This window comes from Protobothrops mucrosquamatus, unplaced genomic scaffold (assembly GCF_001527695.2).
Source record: "Protobothrops mucrosquamatus isolate PMUCROS unplaced genomic scaffold, P.Mucros_1.0 scaffold703, whole genome shotgun sequence".
Lineage (NCBI taxonomy): Eukaryota > Metazoa > Chordata > Lepidosauria > Squamata > Viperidae > Protobothrops > Protobothrops mucrosquamatus.
The window spans coordinates 22,093-42,002 of NW_015386985.1; the positions used below are offsets into that span (position 1 = coordinate 22,093).

Consider the following 19,910-nt stretch of genomic DNA (forward strand, 5'->3'; position numbering starts at 1 on the left):
CTGAGGGGGCCAAAGTTTCGCCCCCTATAGACAGCGATGGAATCAGCTGACTATGCCGGGGCGCCGGCAACCACAGCCACTCGGTCTTGGAAGGGTTGAGTCTGAGTCTGTTCCTCCCCATCCAGACCCGTACGGCCTCCAGGCAGCGGGTCATCACGTCAAGGGCATCGTTGGGGTGACCTGGGGTGGAGATGTACATATATATATGTTTCAAATGCCTGAAAAGTTATTATTATTATTTACATTTAATATAGCCACAAACTGCAGAGGACTTTAACGTTCCCTCAGTCTTCTTTTCTGGAGATTAAACACATTATGTTCTTCACAGGACTTGCCTTTCTCCCTCCCACCAACAAATCTTGTTAGTCCTCCTCAGAATTCACTCCCAAATTTGTTGGTGTCCATTTTAGGTTGCGGTGTCCACAACGTGCATTAGATGTACGCTAACACCAGTGTTTCTCAACTTTGGCCACTGTAAGATGTGTGGACTTCAACTCCCAGAATTCCCCAGCCAGCCATGTTGACTGAGGGGTTCTGGGAGTTGAAGTCCACACATCTTAAAGTGCCCCAGTATGACAAACACTGCCCTATGCAGACAGACTTTGCAGTTAGCAGGGTGCATGAATATCTATGATTTCGCTAGCACTCCAAATCCAGATTTTGATTTTCCATCAACATTTGTCTTCTTGGTGGCCGTTCTGGTGCCTGACGAGAAGCGATCGGTCTCCAAACGTTTTCCCACAATCGGAACACAGGTACGGCTTCTCCCCCGTGTGGATCCTCATGTGCACCCTCAGATTTGAGTTGCCCCCAAAGCCCTTCCCACAATCGGTGCAGGTGTACGGCTTCTCTCGGGTGTGAGTGCGTTCGTGCACCAAAAGACCCGAGCTCTGGCTGAACCCTTTCCCGCAGTCTCGGCATTTGTAGGGCTTCTCTCCCGTGTGGATCCGCTGGTGCCGAATAAGGACCGGGCGTTCCCGGAAGCTCTTTCCACAATCGGTGCACTGGTACGGTCGCTCGCCTGTGTGAGTCCTTTTGTGGACGATGAGGTTGGAGTTGTCGCAGAAACCCTTCCCGCAGTCGGAGCACCGGTAGGGCTTCTCGCCTGTATGGATCCTCGCGTGGGTGACCAGATACGCCCTCGTGCTGAAGCCCTTGCCGCACACGGAGCACTTGTACGGCTTTTCGCCCGTGTGGGTTCTCTCCTGCGCTCGGAAGTTGCACTTGAGTTGTAAGTCCTTGTTGCAGCACGGACAGGGTTTCTCACACTCACTCAGAGGGTTCTGGCTTCGGCCTGCAAGGGTTGTAAGCTGAGATGTGCCACTATCCAACTCAACATACCGTCCCTGGGAATTGATGAACTGGTCCAGATCTTTTTCAAGATAAGTTTCTGTCGGGCTTACAGCGGCACCATCTTGCTTCAGATAGTTTGGCTCAGCTCTTCTGGAAGTTTCCGAGTTATTCTTCTTTCCCAACTCGCTGTCCTCTTCCGCGTCTCCTAGAAAAAAGAGGGAACCCTCTGGTGAAAATCTGAATTGAGGGGTCCTTAGTGCTCTCTGAGCCTGGTTGTTTTCTTGCAGACGTTTCATTGGCCAAACTAGGTAACTAGCACTGATGAGGTTACCTAGTTTAGGTAATGAAATCTCTGCAAGAAAACAACCAAGCTCAGTGGACCAACGATCTCACAGATTCAACCCTGAGTTACAGAATCTGAATTGTCATTTTTCCATTGGGGACGCTAATCTCTGGACCAGGGGTAGGCAACCTTGGCTCTTTTATGACTTGTGGACTTCAACTCCCAGAATTCCTGAGCCAGCATGGCTGAGCTTGGAAACTTCTCGCTTTCCCCTCAGCATGGCTGGCTCAGGAATTCTGGGAGTTGAAGTCCATGAGTCATAAAAGAGCCAAGGTTGCCTACCCCTGCTCTGGACAGAGATCTGCCAATCTACCCCAGAATCATCCTGAAATAGCACTGGGTTTTGATGATGTGATGTTTCTCCCTTTTTAAAAAATAAATAAATAAAAATAATCAATGTTTAGATTTATTGTACACTTAGATCACCCAATGACAGGAATACAGTAGGCCCACTGATTCCTTGGCACTACACAGTTTACAGGGGGGGATGGGGGGGAAATCAAACTTTATTTTCACTAACACCTAACTAAAATTTAGGTTTTGTTACTGATCTACTGGGCTAGTAAAGAAATTCATCTAGTACTGTTATTTATTCATATTAAATGTATATACCACACATCTCATTTTCCAGAGCAACTATGAATGGCTTACAATATGATAAAATCATAAATATAAAGACATAAATATAAAGCAATCATAAATATAAAGCAACCTAGAACTAAGGAGAAACTTCCTGACAGTGAGAACAATTAACCAGTGGAACAACCTGCTTCCAGAAGCGGTGAATGCTCCAACACTGGAAGTTTTTAAGAAGAGACTGGACAGCCATTTGTCCGAAATGGTATAGGGTTTCCTGCCTGAGCAGGGGGTTGGACTAGATGACCTTCAAGGTTCCTTTCAACTTTACTACTACTACTACTACTACTACTACTACTACTACTACTACTACTACTACTACTACTACTATTATTATTATTATTATTATTAAGAAGAATTAGAAAAAGGCTAAAAAATCAAGACCATGAAGAACATAATAGGATGACAGTATGGATATTCCACTCCCATCATAGAGCAGGGGTCTTCAAACTTGGCTCTTTTATGACTTGAGGAATTCTGGGAGTTGAAGTCCACAAATCATAAAAGGGCCAAGTTTGAAGACTCCTGTCATAGAGTATCCTCATTAGGGCCCCAAGCCAACTGGCAGAGCCAGTTTTTAAGACCCTTCCAGAAAGCCAAAAGGGTGGGGGCCGATCTCACACCTGCTGGCAAGAGGTTACAATATTATAGATTTGTTATTTTTAATATTTTGATGATAGTATTTGAGCACAACTGCATTTCGCTTGTAACACGGCCTACTATAGCTATATATTTTATTTAATGCATTTAGGTTCATTTGTCTGAGAAGGGGTCCATCGGCTTCCTTTCATTCTTCCATCCGCAAATTTATGCAAAAACCTCCTTGGTGCCCTCTGAGCTGGCTTGTTTTCTTGCAGACGTTTCATTACCCAAACTAGGTAACATCAACAGTGCTAGTCTGATCACTGTGATTACCCAAGCTAGGTTTGATAATGATAGTGGGCAATGATGATGTTAACCTAGTCTGGGTAATGAAACGTCTGCAAGAAAACAAGCAAGCTCAGAGGGCACCAAGGACCCCCTCATTTCAGCCCTGAGCTACCAATATTCTCCTTTATTAAAATCCCTTTTATTAGTTTTGCAGCAGTCCAGAGCGAATATCCGTATCCCAGGGCAGTGATGGCGAACCTATGGCATCCGTGCCAGAGGCGGCACTCAGAGCCCTCTCTGTGGGCACACCTGCCGCCGCCAGCTCACACAGGCCCATTAGGCCGCCGCTGGCGCCCCCAGAGCAGCAGACCCACCCAACACAAAGGAGACGAAGCAGCTGGCTAGCAAGCTTGAGTAGAGGTGGTAGAGCACGCCCCCATGCACTCACTGGCCTCTGTGTGCGGGGGCTGATGGTGTCAGGCAGCAGCCACCCCTGTCTCACCTTGCCCCACAGCAACGGCACCCCCGCCCTACCCCCTGCCTCATCCCGCAGGATGAGTCTCCTGCTCACCGCCCTACCCACCAGAGACCCCCTGGATCTCCCCCAATCCTGCCCAGCCCCCACAGGTGTCCCCCCCATGAGCAACATCAAGATGGCCATGCTCACCCTAGCCATGCCCACTCAGTCTGCTGTGACCAGCGCAGCCACACCCACCCAGTGGGCCACACACACCCCGCCCCCCCTGAGGGCACCACAATGTTGATGTGGCCCTGGCACTTTGTAATAAATAAGATCACGTGAAGTATTAATACCACTTTACAATGCCTTCGTAAGGCCACACTTGGAATACTACATCCAGTTTTGGTCACCACAATGTAAAAAAGATGTTGAGACTCTAAAAAGAGTACAGAGAAGAGCAACAAAGATGATCAGGGGACTGGAGGCTAAAACATATAAGGAACGGCTGCTGGAATTGGGTATGTCTAGTTTAATGAAGAGAAGGACCAGGGGGGACATGATAGCAGTGTTCCAATATCTCAGGGGCTGCCACAAAGAAGAGGGAGTCAAGCTATTCTCCAAGGCGCCTGAAGGCAGGACAAGAAGCAACGGATGGAAACTAACCAAGGAGAGAAGCAACCTAGAACTAAGGAGAAACTTCCTGACAGTTAGAACAATTAACCAGTGGAACAACCTTCCTTCAGAAGCAGTGAATGCTCCAACACTGGAAGTTTTTAAGAAGAGACTGGACAGCCATTTGTCCGAAATGGTATAGGGTTTCCTGCCTCAGCAGGAGGTTGGACTAGATGACCTCCAAGGCCCCTTCCAACTTTATCATCATCATCATCATTATTACTATTATTATTATTATTATTATTATTATTATTATTGTTGTTGTTGTTGTTGTTATTATTATTATTATTATTATTATAAAAGGTTCGCCATCACTGTCCCAGGGCGTATCAAAATAGCAAAGTCTGACTTCCTGACTCCATGTTAAAATTCCTGCCCCAAACATTGCCTCCAAAGTGAATATTAAAATATTTTAAATAGTACTAACAAAACCACCAGGAAACAAAAAAAAAATATGGTGAGCTGGGAGAAATCCTTAGTTAAAGCAGGGAGCAGGATCAACTTCTGCGATTATAGAGATGCTTCTGTGTTGTTTTCTTGGCAACAGAATATTTGCCTCTGTCTTCTTCCACAATGGTTTTTTTTGACATCTCCCACAATGCAGTCCTTGACTTATGATGGTAATAATAATAATAATAATAATAATAATAATAATAATAATAATAATAATAATAAAGTTGGACGGGACCTTGGGGGTCATCTAGTCCAACCCCCTGCTCAAGCAGGAAACCCTATACCGTTTCGGACAAATGGCTGTCCAGTCTCTTCTTAAAAACTTCCAGTGTTGGAGCATTCACCGCTTCTGGGGGCAGGTTGTTCCACTGATTAATTGTTCTCACTGTCAAGAAGTTTCTCCTTAGTTCTAGGTTGCTTCTCTCCTTGGTTAGTTTCCACCCATTGCTTCTTGTCCTGCCTTCAGGCGCTTTGGAGAATAGCTTGACTCCCTCTTCTTTGTGGCAGCCCCTGAGATACTGGAACACTGCTATCATGTCCCCCCTCGTCCTTCTCTTTGTTAAACTAGACATACCCAATTCCAGCAACCATTCCTTATATGTTTTAGCCTCCAGTTCCCTAAACATCTTTGTAAGTCGTGCTGGCTATTAAAGAGGCCATCACACGACTGACCCAATTTGACTTTTTTTTTTTTTTTGCACTGCAGTCATTGAGTGAACCCATTGTCCAAAATGAGTGTGGTTTGCTGAAAACTGGAAAAGCTTATTTCAGCAAAAATGTTGTAAGTTGGGATCACAGGACTGGGACGCTGCAAATGGCTGTAAATACAGTCCAGCTGCCAGGTGACCCCAAATCCAATCCTGTGAACAGGGGGGAGAGGCAGGCGGCCCTCAAAACTTCAAATCTGAGTTGTCGGTATCTTTTAGGTGGTCCATAATAGAATATCTTTATTGTCACTGTGTAACTCACAACGAAATTAAGTGCTATCCACAGCGCACACTACACACAAGTAAAAACCACAAATAAAAACATACATTATATACACACATCCTTCACATTCTATTCACCAATACGCTGCCCCAATATTGCACTTCAATGTTGCACTATACATTATTATTATTATTATTATTATTAATAATAATAATAATAATAAAAAAAATAAAAAAAATAATAATAAAGTTGGAAGGGACCTTGGAGGTCATCAAGTCCAACCCCCTGCTCAGGCAGGAAACCCTATACCATTTCGGAAAAAATGGCTGTCTAGTTTCTTCTTAAAAACTTCCAGTGTTGCAGCATTCACCGCTTCTGGAGGCAGGTTGTTCCACTGGTTAATTGTTCTAACTGTCAGGAAGTTTCTCCTTAGTTCTAGGTTGCTTCTCTCTTTGGTTAGTTTCCACCCGTTGCTTCTTGTCCTGCCTTCAGGTGCTTTGGAAAATAGCTTGACTCCCTCTTCTTTGTGGCAGCCCCTGAGATACTGGAACACTGCTATCCTGTCCCCCCTCGTCCTTCTCTTCATTAAACTAGACATACCCAATTCCAGCAACCGTTCCTTATATGTTTTAGCCATTAGTATTTAATATGGTTACAGCGCTGGGATAAAAACTATTTTTCAGCCTATTTGTCTTTGTTTTTATTATCCTGTACCGTCTGCCAGATGGTAATAGTTAAAAAAAAAAAGAAAGAACGCCCTGAATGAGATGATGAGTCTTTAAGAATGTTTTGATGCTTTCCTAAGACCGTCATAATGGTCACCAAGCAACCACTCGTAAGTCAAGGACTACCCATACTGGGGATTTCTTATTGATCTCCATCACCAACCCTGCTTAGCCACTGGAGAGCAGACAAGATCCCTGCCGTCTCAGTCTTGTCTGCACCAAAAGATCATTTAGCCAAGCTACAAAGGATTTGGCTAGTATCTTGATTCTTGGCCACTAGTTCATCTGTGGTGATTCCTCGCCAGCCAGTGGACCCGGCAGCTGGGGAATCAGAGGAGGAGGAGGAGGGGCCTGGAGTGACGTCAGAGGAAGGCTCTAAGGAGCTCCAAGACTTACAGTCGGACGAAGAGCCTGGCCCCTCTACTGGCGCTCAGGCTGAGACACAGCTGTGCTGGAAGCCTGAGTTGGACAGTGATGAAGCACAGCTGGGAGATATCCAGGATGCACGAAAACGCTGGCAAGAGAAGCGAGTAGGACAGAGGAATGCAACGGAGCGGCTCCAAAGGCAAAGGAGAAGGCATTAGGAAGCCACGCCTTGGCTGCATAATAAAAGGGAAGATGTAGGAGGTGCTAGTTGCCAAAGGCAACCGTTCGTGTTGAGGATCGAGTTTCTGTGAATTGTGTTTGTTTGCCTTGGACATTGACTCAGGTCTGTGAATAATAAAAGGGGATTGGTTTTTTCCCTGCGGTTCCAGCCTGCTTGTTTGGAAAAGGGGTTTCTCCTTGTGAGCATAACAAGGACTCACAAAGGTTGGGACAGAACACTAGCCTTGTCATCCTGTGGCAATCGGACAGATGGGGTGGGGGCTTCTGAGCAGTCATCTCCCACCGTTGGGAGACCCCACTGCTTGGGATCCACTAAAACCCCAACAGGAAGGTGAGGATACCATCCCAAAGGATCCTTACCTAACAGCAAGTGTGATTCCTTGTCCGTCTCTTGTTTGATCTCCATGAAGGGAGGCTTCTTCTGCCGTTCACTGGAAAGGAGGGTTCTCAGTTCAGGGGATCCAGTCCAACCTTTGCGGAAACCCACCTGAATTCAAAGGAGAGACGAGCAAAGATTTCTACCGACTTGAAATGAAGGACTTTTGTAAAGCAAAAGAGGAAAGCGAGAAGAACCAGACGCAAAGAATAATAAAATACGTAGTGTAAACATGATTACAAATTATGCAGTGTAAATTATACCGTATAAATAAATTATAAAACATACGGTCTTAATAAATTATACTGGGGAAAAATACAAAATATAAAAGACCAGCAAAGAGAAGTAGAACATAAAAAGCAAGAAAAGATAATACTGATAGTAATAGGCGTCTTGGGTGCAAATCCCCAAACATCTGGAGCACTATCTAATAATAATAATAATAATAATAATAATAATAATAATAATAATAATAATAATAATGTTGGAAGGGACCTTGGAGGTCATCTAGTCCAACCCCCTGCTCAGGCAGGAAACCCTATACTATTTCAGGCAAATGGTTGTCCAATCTCTTCTTAAAAGCCTTCACTGATGGAGCACCACAACTTCTGGAGGCAGGTTGTTCCACTGGTTAATTGTTCTCCCAGGAAATTTCTCCTTAGTTCCAGGTTGCTTCTTTCCTTGATTAGTTTCCACCCGTTGCTTCTTGTCCTACCTTCAGGCGCTTCGGAGAATAGCTTGACTCCCTCTTCTTTGTGGCAGCCCCTGAGATACTGGAACACTGCTATCATGTCCCCCCTCGTCCTTCTCTTCGTTAAACTAGACCAGTGATGGCGAACCTTTTACAGACCGAGTGCCCAAACTTCAACCCAAAACCGACTTATGCATCGTCGAGTGCCGGGTGGGTGTGGCCCATTGGGTGGTCGTGGCTGCGGTGGTAACGGCAGACTGGGTGGGACTAAAAAGTTCAATCAATCCATTTCAACTTTGCAAGATCTTTTTTTTTCAGCGAGAAGTTGAAATTGACTGATTGAACCTTTTTTTTTTTTTTTGCACCCAGCGGTGGAAGCCTAAAGCGAAAAGGTTTTATAAAACCCAGCTGAAGGCCTAGGACTGGGGCGACAGTGCGCGTGCCCACAGAAAGGGCTCTGAGTGCCGCCTCTGGCACCCGTGCCATAGGTTCGCCACCACTGAACTAGACATACCCAATTCCAGCAACCGTTCCTTATATGCTTTAGCCTCCAGTCCCCTAATCATCTTTGTTGCTCTTCTCTGCACTCTTTCCAGAGTCTTGACATCTTTTTTACATTGTGGCGACCAAAGCTGGATGCAGAATTCCAAGTGTGGATTAGGGGAATGGAAGTCCAACCGAACGGAAGATTCCCCACTCCCAATCCCCCACTCTGACACTCAGGTTTAACCACCCAGCCTCTTACCTGCCCCACCTGCTTTGCTCCCTGTTGCTGCCTCAGCAGGAAACCCTCTGCCAGGACCACAGCATGGGGGCAGCTCTCCGGTTTCCCTTGCCTCACCCAGCTCTGCATTTCTGCGGGAAGGATGGCCAGGAACTGCTCCAGAACCACCAGCTCCAGGATCTGCTCCTTGGTGTGTCTCTCCAGCTTCAGCCACCGATGGCAAAGTTCCCAGAGCTGGTGGCAAACCTCTCGGGGGCCTTCAGCCTCCTGATAGCCAAACTGCCGGAAACGTTGGCGCTCCAGATCGGTGCCCAATGCTTCTTCGATGGGCTGGATCTTTTCCTTCACCTTCCCACCCTCCTCCCCTTGGTCTTTTGCCAGGAGACTGTTGGCCATCAGCTGGACATCCGCGCTGAACCTTGAATGGTTCCTCTTCCCACTTGCCCGAGGTTGGGAAGACTCCATCGCTCTCAAGAAAGCCTGCAGCTGGGCTTCCCAAGGCTGCTGCAGTCCGTTTGGACAGCCAACTCCAGTTCTTTCCCAGAATTCCTCCCTGTTGCCAGTGAGCAAGATGGGCGGGTCTTTCCGGCTCCCCGATTCAAACAGGATGGACTCTGCCTGCTCTGCTTTCACTTCCTGTTGAATTCCAACCTCTTGAAAAAGACCCAGAGGCATCACAACTCTTTGCTCAGAGGCCATGTCCTCTTCCTGCCACCGATGACGGCTTGAGCCAACTGAATGTGTGAATCCCACCCAGTGAAGCGGCTGCTTTGGATATCAACACCCCACAGTGTATTTCAGGCCACGGGGTAGTTGAGCAGTATCAGTTTTCTTGCCATGAGAAACGGTTCGAGTTCCTAAGGAGAAATTTTAAAAGGAGGACAAGAGTTGAGCAAGGCCAAGACACGCAAAATAAAATAACAAGCCGGCAAATCTATTCAATTTTAGATGGCTAAGATTATTAATAAACTAAAGATGTTTGTGACAAATTATAGATATTAGAGAGTCATGATGGAACTTTAGAACGAGGTTATAATTGTACTTACAGCTGCTGGGAAGAATATTACAAGCTACTTTATATATATATATTTATGTCTTTCTCTTTTCTACCTTTTTATTGCACTTTTATTTTTAATTTTTTGTTATTTTTTTCATTGTCCTAATTTAGTTTTTATTAGTCATTACTGCTCTTAAATTTTTTACCGGTAATGAATTACATAAAGTTTGTACACAATGGACAGCATGCTACACAGAAATCATAATATAATTGACAAATGGTCATCCTCACTACTTGCAGAATATTTCAGAAAGCTGCCCTTTAGATTTATTTAAATTAAATTAAAGTTATTTTCTTGGTTTCGTTCTTGAATTTTGCTTTGTAAAACTAAGTTGTAAACAAAGTTTTTTTTTTATCTTTATGAAGATTTTTCAGATTTGCCACTTTTTTCCAGATCTGCCCTTTAATTTTTTCCCAAGAATTACAAGAGCAATTTGATTTAGTAGTAAAGGGCCACACCTCCTAGAGCAGTGGTTCTCAACCTGTGGGTCGGGACCCCATTTGGGGTCGATCGACCATTTCATGGGGGTCGCCAAGCAAGGCTGTCCGCCATTTTTTTTGTCCGCCATTTTTTTCCCCTTTTCCAGCGGGTGCCTTACCTCCCTTGGGCTGGGCCAGCTGGTGGTCGGCCTGCTCCGTCTCTGCTGTTTGCCAGCTACGCCTCGGCCGGCGCAGGGGGCGGAACCACGCATGCGTGGCGCTCCCAGGCAGGGAAAGTCCTCGACTTACGACCGGTTTAGTCCTCGACTTACGACCGGTTTAGTCCTCGACTTACGACCGGTTGGGGTCGTGGCATTAAAAAGGTTGAGAACCACTGTCCTAGAGACTGTGAGTTCTAGCCCCACCTTAGGCATGGAAGGTAGCTGGGTGACTTTGGGTTAGTTAGTTGCTCATTCTCAACCCAGCTCCTTTCACACAGTTGTTGATTGGGGAAATAGGAGGAGGAAGGAATATTAGGCATGTTCACAGTCTTATTTATAAAAATAATAAAGGCAGGATATATTTTTAATGGCCAGTGTATATACTAGGTATAATATAACTTATCATTCTTTATTCTGAAGTAGACATAGAGCAGCTGCTCATATATTAGTAAGAATGGCACTTGAGATGCTCTCATGTTGTGGGGGATGCAATTTAGAAATAACCTATATCTTTTTCGTAGCATTTTATGATCACCAGAGACGCCTAGCCAGGTATCAGGTATCAGGATTGCAACTCCAGACCCATCTGCTTTCCTTTCTCATAGATTATAAGCCAGATGTCTGCTGGATAAAATATATATATATCTTCTGCAAAGCAGGAGGGGGGGGCTAGGAGAAAAGTTCACAGAATTTTTAAAAAGAAGGTCATTTCTAAGTACAGAAATCCAAAACGTGCACACATCATTAAGCCATGTGTTTAGGTCTGAGTTTAGCGTTATCATGCACAACCAGATGGCTAAGGATTGTTCAGTGTATAAATCGGGCTTAGCACAACGTGTGAACTTTGCAGCAGAAATTTAGCAGAAGCACTTTCCCAGCATATAAAAAAAGGCGCTGCTGGAGAGAAACTACACCGGTTTAATTTCTGCCTGGCGGGCACAGCAATCAACCTCATCCCAGCTCAGCCAGCACTTAAAAATAAAGCAAAACCAGAAAGCCTAACTCCGTCATCTCGTTTTGCTAGGCACGGTTCCCCCACGCCCATACTCATACCTAAAACACAGAAAAATAAATATATCACCGTGGATCCTAAGCCTGGGAAAGTTAAATCCTACTTTCCCACGGGAAGCGGAGCAGGAAGTAGATTATGCCATCTGTGACCCTCCTTTGCCAAAATAGCTCTCTGCTTCTCTAGGAAATCAACACTCAGCCCATTTAACCCCTTTGTCGAATTGCAAAAGTTTGATCACAAGTTCCTAGCACAGTGTTTCTCAATCTTGACCATTTTAAGGCATGTGGACTTCAACTCCCAGAATTCCACAGCCAGCAATGCTGGCTGTGGAATTCTGGGAGTTGAAGTCCACATGCCTTAAAATGGTCAAGGTTGAGAAACACTGTCCTAGCATTTTACTTCATTCCCTTTCCAAACACATTGCCGTCCGGATGTTGCTGGACTACAACTCCCGAAACCCCTCGCGCTAGCTGGGAGACGCAGCCAATCGCAAAACAGTCCAGGCAGCGTTTCCGTGCGGAACGAAAGGTCGGGACCACGCAGGGGAGGAAAAGAGAGAGAACGGCCCCCTCCCCTCAGCGCAGCTTCTCCTGGGGGCCACTCTAGGAAAAGGAGGAGGAGGACTTTTCTTTCCTTTAACCCTTCAAGACCGCAGAAGACAAATCCACCTCTTCCCTAGTATTTTTGGCTGGCTGGGTTTAAAAGTGGCGCCGAATAAAGGTGGTTTATGGAAATAACCCCCTGGGATAACCTTGCCCAGCTTGCTAAGCCTGGGTTTCCAAAGAACAGAGGCCGGATTCACACAACCGGTTTAGCCTAAATCCAACAAGCCTTGTTCTGACTTAGCAACTTGATGATGATGATGATGATGATGATAAAAAGTTGGAAGGGACCTTGGAGGTCATCTAGTCCAACCCCCTGCTCAGGCAGGAAACCCTATAGTATACCATTTCAGACAAATGGCTGTCCAGTCTCTTCTTAAATTAACAATAGAATAATCATATTCTAACTAACATTAATCAATTATTAGAACAACAAATCTGTAAAATCCTTTTAACTCTCTTTTTAACATAAAATATATTAAGATTAAACACAATAATAATAATAATATATTAATAATTAAAAATAAGGATAAATAAACTGTATAACAACAATAATACTCTAAAATTCACTCAAAAACCAAATGAAACTTTTTGATCCCATATTTCTTCTCAATATAATCTATCCATCTTCTCCAAACCGAAATATATCTTTCTTGTGAATAATCCTTCACATATGCGGAAATCTTGGCCATTTCTGCTAAATTTGAGACTTTAAGTGACCATTCTTCTATAGTCCAACCCCCTGCTCAGGCAGGAAACCCTATACCATTTCGGACAAATGGCTGTCCAGTCTCTTCTTAAAAACTTCCAGTGTTGGAGCATTCACCGCTTCTGGAGGCAGGTTGTTCCACTGGTTAATTGTTTTAACTGTCGGGAAGTTTCTCCTTAGTTCTAGGTTGCTTCTCTCCTTGATCAGTTTCCATCCGTTGCTTCTTGTCCTGCCTTCAGGCGCCTTGGAAAATAGCTTGACTCCCTCTTCTTTGTGGCAGCCCCTAAGATACTGGAACACTGCTATCCTGTCCCCCCTCGTCCTTCTCTTCATTAGACTAGACATACCCAATTCCAGCAACCGTTCCTTATATGCTTTAGCCTCCAGTCCCCTAATCATCTTTGTTGCTCTTCTCTGTACTCTTGAATCAAATCTTTATTCCCTAGGGTTAGCCTTCCCCAACCTGGCCAATATATGTACAGGAACCCCATCCAAATATCTTAAAAGTTCTAGAAATTGAGAAATATTGATTTAAATGGTGTGATGTTGCGCATTATACCTTGGCACGGCATGCCAAATAACCATAAATCATGGTTTGCAATCTCAAATAGGTATCTCAAAAGGTACTTTTCCAAGAGGCAACGGGACTTTCTTGATTTTTTTTCTTTGAAGACGTTTCGCTTCTCATCCAAGAAGCTTCTTGAGCTCTTGACTGGATGGTGGGGAATGGAAGGATTTATACTCCTTCAAAGAAAAACAAAAAAATCCAGTTGCCTCTTGAAAGAGCTCATTTGAGACAACCATGACCGGATGACTGAGAATCTCCGCAGACACTCAAATAGGTATGTAAAAACCAAGACATATTGAGTATTACATGCTGGTGAGCCGGGGCATCAGATTAAACCATAATATGGTGGATATTTCATGAGATTCACATGCTGTGTGAATCCAGCCACTATAGTCCAGCAGATACAGACAAAAGTTTTCCAATAAAGTCTTCAGCTTTTGCCATCCACCAAAAAGTTGAAACTCGGGAGCGCAACGTCACCTTTTCAGAATAATACATTTTACTAAAAGGCTTAAACGTTTGTATACTTCTGTTTTGTGTTTTTTAAGAAAATCTGTTAGTCAGGAAACATGCCCCCCAGACTCCTGATAATTGTCTACGGTACATCAGTGATTCCCAACTTGGGGACTTCAACTCCCATCATTCTTAGCAGTGGCCATGCTGCCTGAGGCATTCTGGGAGTTGAAGTCCACCCATCTCACCATTGCCAGGGGTGGGAAATGCAGCTGCAGGTTGAACAAGGCTCTCCTCGGACAATGTCTCCAAAGAGTTAAGTGAACAGAGAGTTTGGTTGCCAGAGATAGCCGGAAATGTAGTAAGGATTTCAGTAAAAAGTGGAGAGGAGGGGGGGAAAGGATGAAAAACATACCCTTTTCTGCCCTACTTCCTTTGGGGGGAGGAAGAATCTAGCTTTTGAATTTGCCCTCTCTTCTTCCCGCCTTGAACGAGGCTGTTGATCTGTGAAAAATGCCTTAAATCTGCATTTCTTTTCATGGGAAGAAGAGCGGAATTCAAAGAGAAATCCAGAATTATTATCCTGAGCTTTTTTTAATGACTCCTTTTCCTTCCTCTTCAGACTTAACTTCATCTCGGGTTCCATTCTCAGACAGATCCTATCTCAACCATGTTTGGGTGTCTGCCTGGCTGACTTAGAAGAAATTTCCACTGAGTTCAGGGGTTGTTTTTGCAGGTAAGGGTCCACTCTCCCCACAACCCCTGACAAAACAACAACTCCTTGGCTGCATGCAGCCGGCATGTCACATTTTTGTTCCACCAGGCACACTCCCGATCCTGGAAAGCTGGACTGCAGCTCCCATCATTAGCTGGCAGGCTTGTGCTGGTTGGGGATAATGGGAGTTGTGATTGGGTAGAAACGATGCACCGTTGTGCGGTTTGTGGACCCTCTGCAGGGCCCAGAGCTCTGGAAGATGGGGCTGATGGCGAAGGATTTGTCTGCAAAGGAGTGGGAACATGTGTTCTGATTTACTTAGTCTTTTGCCTGGAAATTCACAATTAATAACATGAAATAATCTTTGCTTGATTGTGCCCGCCTTCCTATTATGCTTCTACTTATGGTGCTATTGTCAGGATTTGTTTTTTTTTGTATTGGAGTTTGAGATTTTAAAATGCTGTCATGCTTTCCCCCTCTCCCCCTGTGAGTAACAGCTGTGAGTAGCAGCTTTTCTATTTTACTAAGTTACTCACTATGTTACTATTAAAGGCATCGTTGTTTTAACATCTGAATAACAAAGACGATCTTGATGGAGAAAGCCTAATCTAGGCAAAAGAGGCTGAAACATTTTTGAGGAACAGAAAAGCAATATAAGGGTAGGCCTCAATTTATGACTGGTTGCTTAGTAACTGTTCAAAGTTATGACGGATCTCCCTGGGGGTACCTACTGTAGGACTGGGATTTGAAGTTCCAATTGTGGCTTCTAGTGTGGCCACACGCCCGCATTTTGGGCAATCAGCAAGTGGACCACACCTAACGGCCATTTGTAGCACCCCGTGGCACGTGGCGGTGTTTTGTGATGGTTTCATCAAAAACTGGGATTTACTTCCAGTTGTCAGCAAAACAGCACTCATACCAAAACATTGCTTCACTTAATGGCATTTACTTAAAAACTGCCACAAGAAAGGTCATAAAAGCAGGTTGGTCACATGGTGACCTGCTTTACGACCATCACGAGTTACAACTGTGATGGGCAAGCTCCATTACATTCGTAACTGAAGGATTACCTATAACAGTGGAGGCGAACCTATGGCACGGGTGCCAGAGGCGGCACTCAGAGCCCTCTCTGTGGGCGCGCATGCCGTCGCTCCAGTCCTAGGCCTTCAGCTGGGTTTTATAAAACCTTTTCGCTTTAGGCCTCCGCCGCCATGTGCAAAAAAAAAAAAAAGGTTCAATCAGTCAATTTCAACTTCTTGCAGGAAAAAAAACATCTTGCAAAGTTGGAATTGATTGATTGAACTTTTTAGTCCCACCCAGTCTGCTGTTACCACCGCAGCCATGCCCACCCAATGGGCCACACCCAACCAATGGGCCACACCCACCTGGCACCCGACGATGCATAAGTGGGTTTTGGGTTGCACTTTGGGCACTCAGTCTCTAAAAGGTTCGCCATCACTGACCTATAACATTCAGGAGCAGATCAGAGGCCTCCCTCATTCACTGGAGCAGGGGTAGGCAACCTTGGCTCTTTTATGACTCGTGGACTTCAACTCCCAGAATTCCTGAGCCAGCATGGCTCAGCTTGGAAACTCTCCCTTTTCCCTCAGCATGGCTGGCTCAGGAATTCTGGGAGTTGAAGTCCATGAGTCATAAAAGAGCCAAGGTTGCCTACCCCTGCCATGGAGTATTAAAAAAAAAGGGGGGGGGAGGGACAATACAATCAGACTTGCAAGATCCTGTTATTACAGCCAGTTTCAATAAAAGGAGGTTTGCTCTTCCTATAGAGTTGATTTATTTTTTTGCTCTGGTCTACCAAATAGGGCTGACAATGATTGTGGTTTAGTATCTACATCAGGGGTAGGCAACCTTGGCTCTTTTATGACTTGTGGACTTCAACTCCCAGAATTCCTGAGCCAGGAATTGAAGTCCACGAGTCATAAAAGAGCCAAGGTTGCCTACCCCTGATCTACATAAAACCCCTGTATGCCACCCAGAATCCATACAGATTGGGTGTATCTGGTGCAAATAAATATTATGCATCAAAATTCCCAGGGACAAATATCCATTTTAGGAATCAGTCAGTGTTTTATGGTACTATATAGAGCAGGGGTGTCAAACTGCTGGCCTGCGGACCGGTTGCATCATGCGGAGGCCACGCCCACTCCAGCTCCGGCAATGCGAAAAAAGTCGCGATATGTTGCGACACATGGTGAGTTTGACACCCATAATATAGAGTTTCAAATTTATGAAAATGCTTCTTCGGTGCTTGATGATGCATAGCGAGTAGAGTAGAATAGGAATAGAGTAGAGTAGAGTAGAGTAGAGTAGAGTAGAGTAGAATAGAATAGAATAGAATAGAATAGAATAGAATAGAATAGAATAGAATAGAATAGGAATAGGAATAGGAATAGGAATAGAATAGGAATAGAATCTGGAAGGGACCTTGGATGTCTTCTAGTCCAGCCCCCTGCTCAAACAGGAGGACCTATACCATCTCAGACAGGTGATTGCCCAGTGTCTTTTTAAAAACTTCCAGCGATGGAGCGCCCACGATTTCTGGAGGCAAAGCTGTTCCACTGGTTGATTGTCCTCACTGTCAGGAAGCTTCTCCTTAAATCCAGGTTGCTTCTCTCTTTGATCAGTTTCCAACCATTGTTTCTTGTCCTTCCCTCTGGTGCTTTGGTGAATAACGTGACCCCCCTCTTCTTTGTGGCAGCCCCTCAGATACTGGAACACTCCTATCATGTCTCCCCTGTTTCTTCTTTTCTCTAGACTAGCCAAACCCATGATGAGTGGGTTGCTTTCAGTGGATCCCATAGAAAGGATATGATTAGCTATGGAAACTGGTACATTATGTGAAGTAAGAGAACACATTTCTTTTGACGACTGGTTTCACACACTATGCTGAGCGATCATTGTTTAATCATGGATTATTGAGTAACCCACAATGTGCCAGGTGTCATGTGTCTGATTAACGAAACACTTAAAAGGACTTTCAGGCATATTTTTTCCTAAAAGCATTTATTAAGGTTACAGAGACGTCAGTACGGCATGGTGGAAATGCTTAGATCTGGATTCTTTTCCGTTACACATACATTCTAATCATTTTTCCCCGCCCCTATTTTGGGGTCATGGTTCACATCTTCCAATTAACTTGGAAGATGTGATTTACTTCCGGTTTCTTTTTCCCGGGCTTTCACTGTTGCCTGATTTAACTATAAAAATACCAGACAGTTCTGCATATTGTCAAAGCAAGAATATACAGTATTTGCAGCGTTGACATCGGGTCTGCACAACACATTAAACTTACTGCATTGTGTCTCTTTTCAGCAGAGAACCTCAGCCCAAGAGATCACCTGTAGGAGACGCACTGGCTTGACCTGCCAACCTGTTCAGAAGACCCACCGCAAGACCAAAAAAGCTGGATAGAAAGTTTTCTGGGATGCTGGCTGCTACGGAGTGGAAGAGCCAACTTAGCCTTGAGCCAAAATCATCTCACCTGGAAGAAAAATGACTGATAACCTGGAAGAGGGACTCAACAAGGAGCAGCCGAGGGCGGAATTGGGACCAGCCCCGAAAACGCATCCCAGACCCAACCATTTGGGCACACAGATTAAGGCTGAGCCAGAGGAAGGGCGACCCCAAACTCTGATGCCTCAATGGCAGGAATCCCCCAAAAAGAAACTTTGGGCCCTTTTATCCGACCGGAGCAAACCACAGCTGTCGGAGCCCGCCATGCGGCAGGAGGACCTCAAGGCCTTTAGGGATGGCTTGGAGGGAGTGGAAGAGGCTTGTGGGTGGGGAAGCCGCTGGCCGCCTGGCCCCAGAGAAGCCGAGAAGGCTAATGGAAACCTCAACGCCCAGGAGACTGATGGGAAAATGAGGGCGGCCATCTTGCGAGAAGAAGCCAGCTGCCAGGAGTGGCAGCGTCAACGTTTTCGGCATTTTTGCTACAAAGAAGCCGAGGGGCCCCGGGAAGCTTGCGTCCAGCTTCGAGACTTCTGTCACCGGTGGCTGAAGCCGGAGAAGCACACCAAGGAGCAGATCGTGGAGCTGCTGATCCTGGAGCAGTTCCTGGCCATCCTTCCCGCAGAGATCCAGANAAAAAAAAAAAAAGGTTCAATCAGTCAATTTCAACTTCTTGCAGGAAAAAAAACATCTTGCAAAGTTGGAATTGATTGATTGAACTTTTTAGTCCCACCCAGTCTGCTGTTACCACCGCAGCCACGCCCACCCATAGGCCACACCCAACCAATGGGCCACACCCACCTGGCACCCGACGATGCATAAGTGGGTTTTGGGTTGCACTTTGGGCACTCAATCTCTAAAAGGTTCGCCATCACTGACCTATAACATTCAGGAGCAGATCAGAGGCCTCCCTCATTCACTGGAGCAGGGGTAGGCAACCTTGGCTCTTTTATGACTCGTGGACTTCAACTCCCAGAATTCCTGAGCCAGCCATGGCTCAGCTTGGAAACCTCTCCCTTCCCCCTCAGCATGGCTGGCTCAGGAATTCTGGGAGTTGAAGTCCACAGGTCATAAAAGAGCCAAGGTTGCCTACCCCTGCACTGGAGTATAAGAAGGGGGAGGAAGAGGGACAGTACAATCAGACTTGCAAGTTCCTGTTATTACAGCCAGTTTCAATAAAAGGAGGTTTGCTCTTCTTATAGAGTTGATTTATTTATTTTTGCTCTGGTCTACCAAGTGGGGCTGACAATGATTGCGTTTTTAGTATCTACATCAGGGGTAGGCAATCTTGGTTCTTCTATGACTCGTGGACTTCAACTCCCAGAATTCCTGAGCCAGGAATTGAAGTTTACGAGTCATAAAAGAGCCAAGGTTGCCTACCCCTGATCTACATAAAACCCCTGTATGCCACCCAGAATCCATATAGATTGGGTGTATCTGGTGCAAGCAAAGATTATGCATCAAAATTCCCAGGGACAAATATCCATTTTAGAAATCAGTGTTTTATGGTACTATATAGAGCAGGGGTATCAAACTGCTGGCCTGCGGGCTGGTTGCATCATGCAGAGGCCACGCCCACTCCAGCTCCGGCAATGCGAAAAAAGTTGCAATACGTTGCGACACATGGTGAGTTTGACACCCATAATATAGAGTTTCAAATTTATGAAAATGCTTCTTCGGTGCTTGATGATGCATAGCGAGTAGAGTAGAGTAGAGTAGAGTAGAGTAGAGTAGAGTAGAGTAGAGTAGAGTAGAGTAGAGTAGAGTAGAGTAGAGTAAGAATAGGAATAGAATAGGAATAGAATCTGGAAGGGACCTTGGAGATCTTCTAGTCCAGCCCCCTGCTCAAGCAGGAGGACCTATACCATCTCAGACAGGTGATTGTCCAGTCTCTTTTTAAAAA

General features: G+C 45.2%; 1 protein-coding gene across 1 annotated transcript in view; it reads right to left on the reverse strand.

Moving 5' to 3' along the window:
• The window catches only part of LOC114922712 (zinc finger protein 774-like), a 26,332-nt gene extending 16,854 nt beyond the window's left edge, over nucleotides 1–9,478 (reverse strand). Inside the window, exons 1-3 of the mRNA XM_029284538.1 lie at nucleotides 8,801–9,478; nucleotides 7,349–7,475; nucleotides 711–1,498 (exon numbers count right to left, since the gene is read on the reverse strand). Of these exons, the coding sequence (XP_029140371.1) occupies nucleotides 711–1,498; nucleotides 7,349–7,475; nucleotides 8,801–9,478 (1,593 nt within the window). The remainder of the gene's footprint in view (nucleotides 1–710; nucleotides 1,499–7,348; nucleotides 7,476–8,800) is intronic.
• Nucleotides 9,479–19,910: the final 10,432 nt, after the last annotated feature.